Source organism: Eptatretus burgeri, chromosome 6 (assembly GCF_056783735.1).
Source record: "Eptatretus burgeri isolate ZD-2024b chromosome 6, Ebu_testis_v1, whole genome shotgun sequence".
NCBI classification, from domain to species: Eukaryota; Metazoa; Chordata; class Myxini; order Myxiniformes; family Myxinidae; genus Eptatretus; species Eptatretus burgeri.
In genome coordinates, this window is record NC_140966.1 from 11369248 (window position 1) to 11385369 (window position 16122).

The following is a 16122-nucleotide window of genomic DNA, read 5'->3' on the forward strand; positions in this document are numbered from 1 at the left end:
GATCCGCTGTGGCGACCCCTTATGGGAGCAGCCGAAAGACGAACAACAACATATATGTGTATATATATATGTATATATATATGTATATGTATATATATATATATATATATATATATATATATATATATATATATATATATATATATATATATATATACATATGTTGTTGTTCGTCTTTCGGCTGCTCCCGTAAGGGGTCGCCACAGCGGATCATCCGTATGATCCGCATAGTGATTTGGCACATGTTTTACGCCGGATGCCCTTCCTGACGCAACCCTGGTCGCCTCTTACGACACAAGGATATATATATATATATATATATATATATATATATATATATATATATATATATATATGTAAATGTATATATATATATATATATATATATATATATATATATATATATATATATACACATATACATATACAGTAGACTAGGCGTAAGTCGGCAGCGTGTAACTCGTCACTTCGCCTAAGTCAGCAGCGTTAAAAAGTCCCAAATTTATCGAATGTTAAATCCCTTTGAATAAAGTCTGTCAGTCATCATCTCTCAGTCGTCACTTCGTCTAAGTCGTCAGATGTTGTCCGTTCCCGCGTAATGGAAAATCAAGTAAATTACCACGCCTCACTCGTCACATGGAACTTCTACCTCGTGAGAAGCCCGATTTCATGGAATCGTGATGCGTGCTCATTGGTGTACACCACCAGTGATGGGCTATTTATAACTGCGCTGCGTTCAGCTCAGTCAGCGCGCTGTCCCACATGCATCTGAAGAGGTAGACAGGCTGCGCATTGCAGTCTCTGGCGAAGGAGAAAAGGATCGATTGAGCTGAGTGTTGAAGTCTGATCATGGTTTTATATTGGCTTGTTTTGTACATCACCACACTCACTTTCACATAGGTATTGAGTGGTAGTCATCACGATGACTGTGTGGTGTAATTTGTCGATGGTATATGAGTTTTCATTCCATATGAAAACTCATTCTACATTCATTCCAATGAATGAATTCTAACAGCCATTCATTCCACATTTGTCGATGGTCATATACAATCACCGATGGTATATGAGTTGTCTTACAGTTGTTCATTATCTTTACTTTTGATAAAGTGATTCATGAATTCCATCTTTGCTTGATCACTTTCCAACTCACCAATGAACCCCCACCTATGCCTCGAGGATTGTGTTTCCCGTTTGGTACAATAGCCGGCTTAGAGATTGTTGTGCCCTCTCACACGTACGTGTCCAGGCCACGCGCGGCTTCATCCATCACCCCACAGTCATCTTGAATGTTCGCATACGCGTAAGTCGTCACATTTCTAAGTCGTCACTTTTTCTAGGTCTCGATGGTGACGACTTGCGCCTAGTCTACTGTATATACACACACAAAAAACATGGGTGAACGGGAATCCTCCTCGAGGTGAAGCCTCGGTCTATCACGAGTTGGACCATGAATATGCCTATTAATTACGTATTATTGGACCATGACTGCATTTATTAATTACCTACTATTGGAACATACCTTTTCGAGAAAACATGTCCACAAAATGTCACAGAAGAGCAATCCAAATTTGGTCTGAATTTCCCTGCCATGTTGTCTCTTCTCCACCAAAAATATTTGGATCTCAGTTCGAAGTTGAAAGACCTGGTTGAGCACATTCACCCAAGAAAGCCATCTGGTTTGAGTAAAGTACAACTCGTCCTGATATTCAGACCCAACCTCCTCACACAAAGAATGAAACAACCTCAAATTTAATGTACCTGCTTTTGATATAATTCACAACCTGTACAACATCACTTGTCACTTCCTCCTGATCAACCTACAGATATTTGATAGCCAATTATTGACGATGAATCGTACAATGCGTTGAAATCGCAGCATTTTCCTCCTTCACGTACACCAATAATCCCAGCATAGATAGTGAATGCCCAGCATAGATGGTGCTCCATCCGTTGCTATTTCAACGCAGTTTTCCCATTTCAATTTCATATCTGGCTCATCAAAAAAAAGCATCAACCTTCCAGAACACATCCACACCCTTTGTAGTCGTTTCCAATGGGCTACACGAGAAAGACTTCCTCAATATCTTTATCATGTGAGGCTTCTTTACTTGAGCAATCATTCACCATACTTCCAAACTTGCTTTTGTGGCATATCGCTGGTCATCCATTACTTTGCTCTGGTTCGCAGATTCAAAACTCTGCCTCTTGAGCACTCCTTTGAAAGTTCGGAAATATTCCACTGGTTTTGACTGAAGGTTTGGGTTAAAGATGAGCACTGACTGACTCATGAGTGGCCAATGGTGGTGCATGTAAACATGAAGTGGGAAAATTAGGAACCATATTAGCACCATCTTTGTGGACAGTTTGAATTGTTCATTTGCTCGGTGGCTTTCAGTTTTTTTGATGCATTCAGATGTAAGATGTTCGATTATTACTTTTTATAATCACTTATTCAACTGTACACAAACTACACACTTATGCTAGACATTTATTAATGACATAACTAGTTTGTCTTACTCCCATTTATCCCCCTTATGGCCATTCCCACAACAATATGTTGTACATTATTCTGCCAGTACTGCATTCATCTTTAAAGATTTTTTTTCCATCTTAATTCTTCCTTTTATCTAAAAATCTTTGTCACATCTGTTTCTCAATCCTTTTTCCATTTTCTATTCCTTAGTTATGACAATGATGTCACCCTTGCCCGACTGGAGGATCTTTGTGATGTTTCATCCTTGCCAGACACAAGTCATTATCACATTGCAGAGGCTTTTGAAGAGATGGAGGGAACAAGTGTGTTTGTGCCTTATCTTTTGGGGGTTATTTCGACTTGCAGATTGTGATTCCGAATTTGCAAAGTGACAAACTAGCATGGGCTCATGCTCTGTGTCCCCACCCCTCCCTCCCACTTTCCCACTTTCCATTTCTCCAATTTCACCTCTATTCAAAATGTTTTGTCTCATATCGTCATTCATACTCAGACCATTTCCAATATTGTTTCACTTGTCCTTTCTGCAAAACTTACCTCTTCCTCAGGCATTCTTATGCAGATTCTGAACAACCTTTGTCCCAGTGGACAGGATCTGCCAGACAAGGCATTGCCTCACGTCACTTGTCTGCTCACCGCTCTGCTGACATACAGCGTCTCTGATGTTGATCTGCGTATGTGCTTCACTTATTGATAAGAATGCCTGCTAATGGACTGCTTGTACATGATAAGCCCTTGGATAACAAGGCTGGAACGGTTGGGAGGTTTTACTTGAAACTGTAAATGTCAATGCTCAGTTATGTGAGGTGTAGAATTTTGATCACTGCTGTGGATGAAGTTACGAATGAGTTTCTTAAGGCCCAGTCACACCTTGACGTTTTAGCCAGCAATGGCAACGTATTAAAATGTATGTAAAACGCTGGCTTACGTTGAACTTTTGATGTATTTTTTTTAAAGATTCGGACGTATTCATAATGACTTGATCTTATGCATAACGTATTAGTAACGGACACAGAACGTTTCGTTGTGTTATAGATAACTTATACCAATGAATGCTGAACCTGTTGTCGGCCTTCACAACCTATGCCCAACGATAGTCTAACTTATGCATAGCGCGCTGCACGCATCGCCAACGATGACGTGGCGTAGGTTATGAAAAGGCTGCCGCACAACGATTCAACTCATAACCGCCGCAGAAATGTAAGTGTCAACATGGCAGTTACACCTTGGCGATCTTGCCAGCGTATGCCGACCTCTGAAAAATGCGTCTAAAACGCTGGCGCACGTCGAATACGGTATGGGTAAGTTTGGTATGCGTGAATAGAACGCTAAAGTACACTATCATACGTCGTAGTAAGTGGAGTACGTCTTGTAATTTTAAACATGTTGAAAATTTTACGACGTACTTGCCGTATGACACACGCTCCGCATGCGATGGGAATAAGTTGTACGCACGATATGCAATCGTTGACACACATCGACACACGTTACTTGTAAGGTACTCATAAGTCGAAACACGTCAAGGTAATGGTTAGCGTCAGTGTTCCAGACTCCCGGTTTTTTTTTTCTTCGGTATGACAGTTTTCAGTGTACAGTGCAGTTATGATTTGAATCGTTGAGCGGCAGCCTATTAATTATATTATATTATAACCGCACTAGAAATTGAAGTGTCAAAATCACCATCATACCGAAGGAAGGAAGAACAAAAACAAATAAAAAAACCAGGGAGTCTGGAACACTGACGCTAACCATTACATTGATGTGTTTTGACTTATGAGCACCTTACAAGTAACATGTGTCGATGTGTGTCACCGATCGCGTAACGTGAGTACAACACGTTACTCATAGGTTAGAAATAAGTTTCGGGTACGCTAAACATTACCTCGACGTGTTTCGACTTATGAGTAACTTACAAGTAACGTGTGTCAACGATCGCGTGACGTGCCTACAACTAATGGCCAGCGTTATGCAGAACGTGTGAGTCATACGCTGGCATAAGTCTTAAAATTTCAAGCATGGAAAATTGGAGGACAACCGAAAAGTGCAACGTTTAAAGCCAGCGTACAACGACGTATGGCAGTGTTTCTCAGCGTGCTCTCAATGTTATCAAAACTTATCCATAACGTATTCGACATGTACCAGCGTTTTAGACAAATTTTCCAAAAATCGGCATAAGCTGGCTAAAACGTCAAGGTGTGACTGGGCCTTTATTGAAGCCTCTGTCACACTTGCAAAGTTAATTTCAGACTAATATTAATATTTCGTATTTGCATTTCAAAAGTTTTTGGACTGTTGCTTGCTGCCCTGAAAAGTTAATCCAAACTCGCTAATTTACCCATCACAGTGAAATTTAGTCGACCTTGCAAAGTGGATTTTTCAAATTGCATCTTTAAGTTTGCAAAAATTCCCGAATTGAGAATGTAAATTAAAAAAAAAAAAATCAGTATGCAGTGGCATCCAGTTATTTTGTTTCTGGGAGATTGTCATTTTTTCCATGGAATGCCAACATCCCAATTTTGTTTGTGTATGATGGTCATTTTTTTATGTAAACGCAAGGTAAACAGTGGAGAAAAAGGCAATCTACTTATAGTTGGGCCACTGTTGGGTAGCACGAGCAAGGAAATGAGCAAACAGGAAAATGAAAATAAAAGAGAGGGAAACACAGTAACCTGCAAGTAAGAGTGTTGTTGTATAGCCCCGGACAGTTCTTTTGAACAAGCCTACGGCATGGAGCCAGCCGAGCGATCTTGCAGGAGCCACCCAGAGACCCCCCCATCCCCCATCCAGGATGGTGTACCCCACCTGAGAGAGAGATAGAGATAGAAATATATGACGTGACATGAGGGAAAGGGCTGGTCCATGGGGACTGATTGGCACTCTGATTGTAACCGTACTGCCCTAACAAATCCAGGCAGTAGGGAAGAATGGGGAAGATTTGGCCGCAACTTGCGTTTGGGGGTACAACCACCACAAATAGTTGTCCCTGATGGTTACAGTAAGAGGGTTGGATTATGTGGGGTTAATGAGGGTAGAAAATATTTGTATGGTTGAAGGATGGCACAAGATAGTTGCACACTGTCGGCCATAGGCCGAGTAGGGAAGAGTGTGATTTAACCGCCTTTGGGAGGAATTTCTATAAAGTGGAGGTTAATGCTAAACCTTGATTTTTGGTGTGCATTGAAAGTTAGGAAAAACTGTCATGGAAGAAGTGAGGTTTTTTTTTTTAAAGTAATGGATGAAATCAACAGATCAAGGTATGTTTCCTATGGCGGTTAGCATACCTCGATCGAGGTGCTGTTGGTTTCAACCACTGTTCTGTCTGCTCGCTGATGCAGGTCGACACTAGCCTTTACCAGCAAGACCAGTTTTTCCTTAATTTTTTACTCGCCAAACCCGTGCTCCGCGCGAAGTTTCTAAAGCGAGGGTTCGTTAGGACGTCAATATATCCAGTGTTCACAATGTGATTTATAGAATTTCTTTATAGACAATGTTTGTTGTTACATTTTTTTTGTCAAATGCACCTTCTGAGGTCGTCAGCATGTGCAGAAGAGTTTTGCATTGCAAACGCTGTTTTCTCGGAGTGGCATTGCTCCTCTCACCAGTGACGTCACACGTCGCCATGCAAACGAATGTAAAAATTAGAAAATCGCCAAAAATTCCCAAACCTGTCCATTTAGCGTGATCTCACATAGCCTATGCTGTACATTAGACCACAGAGCACCCGCATGCTGAAAGTGGCGACAATCCGTCTGGCAGTTTCGGAGGAGATACGTCCACAAAATATGGCTTAGCGTATTAATATAATAATGTACATTGAAATGTTTCTATTTCTTATTCAAAAGTATTAACTGCTGTTTTAAAAAAAAAAAAAGAATTTTTGCAAATACCTTTAGGAAATTCATTTTTTAAACAGTTTAGCCATAAAGTTTTGATTGTTATTTTTTTCCACTTTACGAATCAATGGGTTATTCTTTAAAAAAAAATGGCTCATCTTGTAGAATCAATGTAATATGCTATTCTAATATGTTTCCTTTCTCAGGTGAGGAACTTGTGGATAATGATGGAATTAAATTCCTCCTGAGCCTGCTGCAGCACCTGGGAACAGATATTAAAGAGGATGATGAGGTGAGTAAGTATATGGCTGATGAGAGCTGTTTTCAATTCGATTTTTATCAGGACAATGCAATAGGAAAGTCAAATCAGTTGAATTTTAAGGCACGTTTATGTTATGAAAAATCGGGGGGCATGCTTCTCATAAACCATTATGATACAAACATCATTATTCTCTGATGTATGTGAGCAGGAAAGCTGTGGGGTGCAGCGCCTCGCACTGGGCCTGTTGCAGTGCTTGAGTAGCACCCCCTGGCTGCATGAAGCACTCATTAAAGAACAGGCTGAAATGGTCCTCACTCCAGTTCGTGACAACCATTCAGATGAGACATGCCAACATCAAGCAAGCCTTATACTTGACAAGATGGAAGAGATTTCCAAGTGTGACCCCAGTAGGTTTTGGATTTAGATTGAAAGCTGTTTTCCATATTGCATACCATCAAGATTATCCTTTCAAAATGTCATTCTGTTTTTTTCAATAAATTTATATCTATTTTATTCCATCAATCACAGTTATTAATGAGGTGTTTCTTTGTTTCTTATCACCAACTTTAATCATCCTATTGCATCTTTGCTCATTACTTCTTCACTTCATTCCCCTTATCATGTAATCACTTTATCCTCCTCGTCGTGTCTTTGCTTGTTCCCTGCCCTTCGCTCTATTCCATGTTTCTCCCAAACATTATATCTGCCAGGTATTAGTCAAATTTTGTAATCATTATCAAATTGATATATTTCTTTCCATGATAATTTCTTCATTTGCGACAATTCAAAAAATGTTGGCTTGTTTGACATTCCCATCTCAGGACTAGGCTGATCATGATTCTCTGATCCCAGTTATGAATCCCATATACTGTGTTGATTCGTCTGACAACTAATGTCTTTGTATTTCATGGAAACGTAGAACTCTGTCCCAGTGGACAAAGTCGTTCTTCATGCATTTGTAAAAATTTAAACGACTAGAACCACAGAAATTCGCAAGCGAATGTAATACGTCTCATCTAAGTTGAACTTCTCATCAAGAAATATAACAATGAAATAACAGGGTGCAAAATCTGTGTTTGTAGCAGCCTTAAATTTTCATTCCTATTTTGACCTTTGACCCATGGAAAATTGAAGTTCCCCTCTTGTAAACCTTATAAATCATAACTGAAAAAGTAGATGAAAAGAGTTAATACAAAATGCCGGCTGGTCAATGCAAACAGTATTGTTAAGAGTGGCCACGTTGGAATGGGTTAATCAAGACGAGAACAACACTCGGTGGAGCGCATACCTCTGCCAGGCTGAACAGTTTGTTTTGTACCCCACTGATCGGCCGGATCCGTATCTGGATCTTCATCAAAATCGAATCAATTCATAGGTCAACACACCCAACCAGTCCACCAAGTTTCGTCCGAATCCGTCCATAACTTTTGGAAATTTTGTGCTCGATATAATTTTTGGCCCTCTCTCACAGTGGTGAAGAATCACTTAAATAGCCTCAGGATCTTCACCATAATCTAATCAATTTGTCCTTGTCACACACCCAACCCATCCATCAAATTTGGTCTGAATCCATCCATAACTTTTTATCCTACAAACAGAAAAAACATGGGTGAAAACATAACTTCCATCCACCCTGGTATATAACTATTACAAAATATTGGTCAAACAGTATTGCTGAGTGGCAACAAAAGGTTATTGACCATAACAAAATATTGCTCCATGCAAAGCTGAATGCCAAGTATTTACGCTACATATGACAGGTAGCCATAATCAAGATTTACTAACTGGCAAAATAGGGCGAAGGTCATATTTGGTCAGAAAGAGTTCACTGTAACATAGTTTGCAAAAAATCTTCGAAGACACCCCAAGGTGCATCACCAATAAGTGAACAGGTAAACCTTTGCCAAATCAAAAAATAACGACGCCAGACCAATGTTTACCTGCTCGAGTCTGAAGGGACTGTGGAAAGGTTTTTTTTTTTGTGCCAAGCCATGCCGAGTTTGGTTTCAATACAAATGTTTGGTAGGCCATAAACATTAATTTTGCAATTTTAATGTTTCCCCTTTGACCCCATAAAATTGAAATGGGCTCTAAATTGAATAAATACAAAAGGGGTCTGGCTGTATTAGAACAAGTATACCAGCTCTGATGAGTCAGTTATTTCCATGTACATGTGTTAGTTGCCTCTTTGGGCAAAAGTTATAATTTTCTTAATTCTAAAGTTGGCAAGTCTGTTTCTACTCACTTGTTTTAATTTCCCTTTAATCCTTCTGTTTGCCTCTCCACCTTGATCTTCCCCCTGTCCTTCCACCTTCATATTTTTATTCTCTTCTCTTCACCACAACTTCCTCATGGTGTTCTGGAATCTGTTTCCCACTTTTTTTGTCTGTGGAATTGCTTCCTTTCCATTTCCATTCCAGCCTTGTACTTTCATCCATTTTGTTTTTCATATTGGCAGCAGACGATCCCTTACTGGCATCTCATGCTTCAACCAGTTTTCTATTCTTGCTCTCCCAGTCCCCCTAATGTAGTTGCAGTTTTCTATCCTTGATGTTATTGATGTCTTTGTTTTTTTGTCATTTGAAATTTCACCATTCACCGACTTGCTCTTACACCAACTCCCATCTTTCTAGAGAACAAGAATGTAAGACCTGTCACTTCCTGATAGTGTAGTAGATAGTATAAAAATCGTGCAAATTATGATACAAGCATCAAATTTGGCATTTCTGTTCTGCAGGGCTTTCTGATCAAATCTGCCCAATTGGCCATTTGAAAATCCAAATTTTGAAAAATTTGAAGAAAAAAAAAAAACTTCAAAAAAATTTGAAATCACAGCTGAAATTCTTGAAGCACAAGTGAACATCCCAGACAGAACCAAGGGGAGATGCAGTCATCATTGATGGCTCAGCACTTATCAATGCCCTACCTCCACACACTTCAAAGATATTTGATGACTATTCTAAAGAAGACATCATCCCAAAGGTGGAATCCTATGGTGTCAGATACGAGAGGGTGGACGTAGTGTTTGATGTGTACAAGAAGTCAAGTCTGAAGTCCAAGGCAAGGTCGAAAAGGGGGCAAGGAATCGGAAGAAGAGTGACAGGAACCAGTAAGACCCCAAGTAACTGGGGAAGCTTTCTTCGAGATGACAGCAACAAGACTGAGCTGTTTCACTTCCTTGTGGAAAAGATGTGTGAAGCACAGACGACAAGCACAGTCATTGTCACAAAAGGAGAAGATGCCATTAGTAACACAAGGAAGTCACTGGATGCTGTGTCTCCATGTTGTCATGAAGAAGCTGACACTCGAATATTTGTACACGCCAGGGATGCAACGACGGATGGTAGCAAGTCCATTATCATTAAGGCTAATGACACGGACGTACTAGTCATAGCAATATCCTTACATCCTTACATCCTGTACTGCCATCCTTACAGGAACTAGGTCTTAAGAACATGTGGATTGCCTTTGGCCAAGGAGCCAAGGCACAATGGATTCCAGTCCATGAGGTAGTTTCTGCAATAGGGCCTGAGAAAGCTAGAGGGATCCCATACTTCCATGCATTCACTGGATGTGACGTCGTGTCTGCCTTCCGTGGTAAAGGGAAGAAAACTGCATGGCAGACTTGGAACGTCTTTGATGATGTTTCTGAAACATTCACCAATCTCAGCCAGTATCCAACATTTATTCGTGATCATGACTTTTTTGAAGTTTTTTTTTTTTTCAAAATTTGGATTTCCAAATGGCCAATCAGGCAGATTTGTTTAGAATCCCCTGGAGAACAAATGTGCCAAATTTGATGCTTGTATCATCATTTGCACGATTCCTCTCAGAAATTGCTGTTATCTGCCCCATTATGATGGGAATACCAACCTTTGCGTAATTTCTGAAAAACAAACAAACAAAACAAGCCGGTAGGCGACATGGCTGCTCGCTCTTGATGGAAAGCTGGCCGACGCGACTTGCCGATATTCATGTACATGCTATCAATCAATTTAGCACAATAAATATGATTATCACAGCCCTCTTAGTTTGCGCCCAGAAACCCGCCTTGTGAAATTTCAGGCATGTTTCCAAAGAGACTCTAACAAATGGCAGCCCTGGTAATTCCATTTATCTATTCGCTAAAGATTTTGTTTTTTTATATGATGCTGTAAGACATTCTCCTTGGGCAGAAAAAAACAGGTCCCTCGGAGGTATTGATTTTTTTGTACAGTCCACAATAAGTGTACGATAAAGTAATTTAGCTGTTGCTAAGCAACGGAGGTGTGCATAGCAACCATTCATTTTTGTGTACATGCTAGCCACATTGTACACATTTCACCAAAGTTTCATCAAAATGAGACTAATTCTCTTAGAGATATCCGCAATTAACCGTTTCTGAAATGTTCGACATGTACTCGCCCAAAACCTATCTCCTCTTACAAATACTTTTTATTAGGGCTGCAAATTGGCATGAAGGGAGCTAGATAGATTGCGCACAGAACTCTAAGCTTCGATTTTTCGATTTTTGTTTTTGATTTTTTTCGATTTTTTTGACCACTTTAAAGGGCCGTTGCTATGCCGTTGCTGGGGCCCGGGGTCCCATATTCGAAAGCACACGATTCCCGGAAATATTGGTCCTACCTACCAAATTTCATTGGAATCGGTCATCATTTAGCCCCAAGGCTTGACCAAAGATTCACAGACAGACAGACAGACAGATGGAAATGTCCAGAATAAGGGTGCTCTAAGAGCAGCCAAAAAACCAGTTCTTAATGGGAAAAATAAAATTAGGACACAAGTACAGTCAGACAGAGCTCCTCTTGTATATTAGATTGTAGATAGATTAAAAAAAATTAACTCTCACCATTTAATAATCGTGCGAATATATTATTGAAGTATCGGCTGCTTTTTTTGTTCCTATCCTTTTTTCACCTGTGTTGCAAGTAGAGCAACCTGCTTTGTGATGCTTTAACAGGTGGTGTCTAATCATAAATGCTGTTTGATAGGGTGATATATTACTGTTATCATATTCTATCTATAATGTAAAAGGAGCTCGGTCTCAGCGTGCCTGCGTCCCTGCATGCGTCCGTCCGTCCATGCGGGTGCTTCTACGGTGAATAAAATGGAAATGTTGAAGAAAATAAAAGTATTGAATATAGTGAGCGTTTTCTGAATCTAATCGATGTGAGAAACGGGATTGAATTTGACTCACCATTATTATCAGTGAAGAAGATGAAGGAGGAAGAGCTTTTGTTTTAATATAAATTGAAACCGTCCCATCTATCCTCGCCTAACTCAACTATATCATACTGTTTGCAGACTGCACTGCCGATTGTGTAGGGATTAGTGGTATCCTCTAGAGGACAATTATTGGTGGGCACAGGGACGCAAGTACGCCGAGACTGAGCTCCTTTTATATATAGTTGTTTTGACTTTGAGTTGGATTTAAGGAGTATGTTAAATACTTTGATATCTTAAGGAATTTTCGTGGAACGGTTAATATTTGAGAGTTTTCCTGCTGCCTTGAAAAGACTAAACTTAAAACTACATTATTATTTTTCATAACAAAAGTATTCACTTGCCTTATTTCCCACTCTGCTAGGACACAATTTGATGTCATTGTTTCTCATCCTTGCCCCCACTCCTCATCAAATTGATGTCAATAATTTAAGTCAAAAATTGCATCACATTCAAAGGTTTTTTTTTGTAATTATGGAGATGATGAGATTACATTTATAATAGCCTTTGTATGACGAGCTGTTCCTCTTGCGCAGTGGAGAGAAAAAGAGTTGACTTTGACAAGCCCAGGGTGGCTCTGAGAAGACTACCAGGGGTATGTGTTATTGTTTTCCTATTGTTTTAGAAAGAAGTAATGTTTGTAAAATTACACATCACTAAGCAAGTTCAATTTGTGTTCTGGGCTTTTTAATTGTTTCTCGTATCCTTTAACTTGTCTTTTAAAAATAATAGATTTCAAGAGTCATGGAAGACATGAATGAGAAAAGGGCAGCAAGAAGACATGACAAATTAAGGAGAAGAAGACGAGAAATACACACCCAAACAAAATTAATGAGAGCAGATTAACTGCAGATCATTAAAGGAGAGAGGGTTAGCGAGAATGGAAGAGTTCATGGGTGAGTATCGGAGACAAAGTGAGATGACCGCTATCTTGAAGTACTGTAGGACAGACTCTTGAAGGTGAATTCACAAGCATGAAAAGCAGATGAGGGCGTCGAGGTGAGCATGGAGTTTGGACTCAAGTTGAGGAAGAATTTGGCATGATGGACAATTCAGAGGCAGTGTCATCCTCTGAATGTAAATTTAATGGAATGGTCAGACAAAGAAAGCTTCTGGCAGAAACTGTGACTGAGGAATTCCAGAGATCCCAACTTTGAGAGGAGCTGGCCATAAAATGAGGATTGAAGTGGCTGCCTTGCTTGAGCTGCAGTGTGAGAACATGGATTAAAAGCCATTGCTTATGTGAGCATCCAAGCTAATATTTTATCCAGGCTTGAGACACCCGCTAGGATGGGTCATGTTATTATCCTTAATATTATTGCCTATTCTTGTTATTATTATTATTAATGTTGTTAATATTGTTGCGGCGCCAAGGTACTACGAGAGATTTGTGGGTGTGACAAAAGAAATGCGATGTTTACAAAAGAATACAGTGCAGATTTACCCCGATAAACTTAGACAGTCTTAAATTACACTCTACATGACAGGTGCCATCACACACACACCTGAGGAAAATTAGAGATATCCCAGAAAGAGGAGAGGCAGTTGAGGAGTAGTGACCTCGTGATACCTGGCGTGGTCGGCGGACCGGTGCAACCCAATCACTTATGAAGGGGGAGGAGGGAGAAAAACTGAAGGTGTCTATGGTGTGGGAATGAGAGGTGCGAATGTCGTGCAGTGTGTCATGTGAGGAGCGAGTCAGTAAGGTCGCTCTGAAAAGAACGGTGGTTCGGGACTTGCCCTTGCTGATTGCTCTTGTGCATCCACAGTAGACGAGAGATAGATGGGAGAGAAAGATACGTGACAGAAAAACTTCAATGGAAATGTGTAAGGGTCTGTAAATGTGAACGTTAATTGCTGGATGCAGCTGAAAACTGAGTGTTGATGACCCGGAGGTGGTCCCGGCCTGTTCTGACAATCGCTTTCTCTACCCCGATCACCTCGCTTGGCTGCTCCGCACTCTCCTCTCGGTTGCACTGACTTGTGGCAAGATTTGCTTGGATGCTGGAGAGCTCTTGTATGACCGCCTTGAGAAGTGAAGTCTGCCTCGATTGTAAGCCAAATTGCTACTTTTATGGGCCCTGAGCGAGTAAGGATCTAAAAATCGGATCAAATGATGCTGTAGGGATCTTCGAGCTCCCCCATTGGTGCACAGCAGTCACCCCGCGCTATAGCCAAACCCTGCCAGGCTTCGGAGTTGAAAAAGGTTTCATTCATTATTCAACCTTGCCACGCGTCGGAACTCCATACTTAACGTTTGGCGAGAGTCTTCAGAAGCGCTCTCCAGCCCAGAATGTGCACTGGACAGCAGCAAAGTGTGGTTATTTGGGGAAACCACAGCTCTATCCGTACATCTTCAAATGAACCCCAGCACATGTTTCCCCTTCAAGTTACATGCCGAAACACCCCAATTATCATTATCTTTGCTCCTTTGGCATCTTCCGAGACTGGTGAGCATCCAAGGGTTTGATGGCAGTTGCGGAAATTATAGAAAAATGAGAGAAGGTAATCACTTGTGCGATGTGAGAGTGCACATTTTCTTGTTGAAGTGTGAGGTGAGGATGGAGAACTTCATCACGGTACTGAATACCTGTCAAATTGCCATTCATGACCTCCAGCTGGGTTCTGTGATGTGCGGTGATACCTCCCCATACCATCACGCTTTCACTGCCGAACGACGAACTTTGCACAACACATGCATCAGTGTAACGTTCTCCTTCCCATCGATAAATGCGACAGCAGCCATCACTACTGTAAAAAATGGAACCTTGACTCGTATGTAAAAATTACAGTCAGCCTAATTTTGTCTCCTGAACATCAGATGTTGTCCACAAAACCCATAAACGCTAGGTGCACATGTCTATGTTGTGGAAACAAAAACAGACGTACTGGTCATCATGGTCTGATGTATGCTCACATGACCAATTCCCGAGAGTTTTGGTACTGATTGGTTGCGAGTTGTCAAACTTGCTGAATGGAATTGATTCCTATGGTGCACCATCCGGATATGGTTATCCTGCAGATGTGACATCACAGGGTGTATGTATGGGTCGGGTTGACAGTGAATATACCAGCACCCCCACCAGTTTTCCTGTGGAGGAGAGTGTATGGATATGGACACCCAGCAGGACCAAAAACAAAACCTGGCAAAGGACGGAGGAGCTCCTTGTGAGCCAACAGCCATCCATATCTTGTGCCCAACAGTGTCTGCAGACGTCCTCGTGCAGTTGGGTTACTTTTTTGTTTTTTAGGAGGTTGGTGGCAGGATTTGCATTCCGGACACTGTAAAATGCTTCATTCTGCAAAACCCATAAACGCAAAGAAAACTGAAAATCCACTCCGTGGAAGTACGTCCTGTGTTGCAGCCCTTTGCAAGGCAGCTCACTGGATGATGGGATTTTGACAAATCCTTTTGGACCCCCATTCTTTGATTGGAGGAAAAGCACGGGGTAAACTTCCTAGGTCATATTGCAGTGGTGTGTGGTGGAGTGGTGCTGAGGTGTCATCCACCAGATGGCGGTCTCCTTGAGTTAACCTGAGGTGGTCTCTTTGGGTGTGTGCCTGGAATGTCCTAGTCATAAAAGAGGACGATCAACTGTCTGTTATAATCTGAGCTCCAGCATTTAAACATCAGTATTGCAGCACTCTCTGAGGTTCAGAGACTGGATAGTGGTGAGATCATGGGGGTGGTTACATCCGCTTTTGGTCTGGTCGCTCTGATGGTTACCATGCCAAAGGAGTTGCTGTAGTTGTATCCAACAAGCTGACTCCAATGATAATTGAGGTAACACCGGTCAACGAGCGTATTATGAGACGAAGGATTCGTCACTCCTTGGGTGTTTATTGAAACGCAGGCTGTGGTGAACCAGTTGAAAGTCAGTAAAGCTCCTTGCATCTGTGGCATCCATGCTGAACTTCTCAACGCTGGTGGAAATACTGTACTCCTGGCATTGCATGCAGTTCTGTGCTGTCTGGAGCACAGGCAGCATCACAACTGACTGGCAGAGGGGTGTTGTTGTCCCTCTCTGGAAAGGAAAGTTGGTCTCCAGGACTGCAATAAGGTGTTTGCTCCAATAATTCTTGATAGGGTTTGCCACCATCTGCTTGAGCAGCAGTGCCTAGAGCAGTCGGGTTTTACACCAAAGAGGTCAAGAATTGACCATAACCTTGCTCTTCGGGTTCTCACCGAATGCAAACCAGAGTTTTGGCAGGGGGTGCATGCAGCTTATGTTGATCTTTGCAAAGCGTTTGATTCAGTGAATCAGGATGCCCTCTGGAGAATTCTTGGTCTTCATGGGGTGCCACCAAAACTG

The 16122-nt window shown here is 41.2% G+C and overlaps 1 protein-coding gene across 3 annotated transcripts in view; it reads left to right on the forward strand.

Annotated features, from left to right (window-relative positions):
- The window catches only part of LOC147024250 (uncharacterized), a 90943-nt gene that overhangs the window by 16756 nt on the left and 58065 nt on the right, over nt 1–16122 (forward strand). For 2 of the 3 annotated variants that reach the window (XM_085883988.1, XM_085883989.1), the window contains exons 3-7: nt 2684–2796; nt 3040–3165; nt 6531–6616; nt 6795–6993; nt 12346–12404. In XM_085883988.1, coding sequence (XP_085740114.1) covers nt 2684–2796; nt 3040–3165; nt 6531–6616; nt 6795–6993; nt 12346–12404 — 583 coding nt within the window. The remainder of the gene's footprint in view (nt 1–2683; nt 2797–3039; nt 3166–6530; nt 6617–6794; nt 6994–12345; nt 12405–16122) is intronic. The other variant, XM_085883990.1, reaches the window with a different exon arrangement.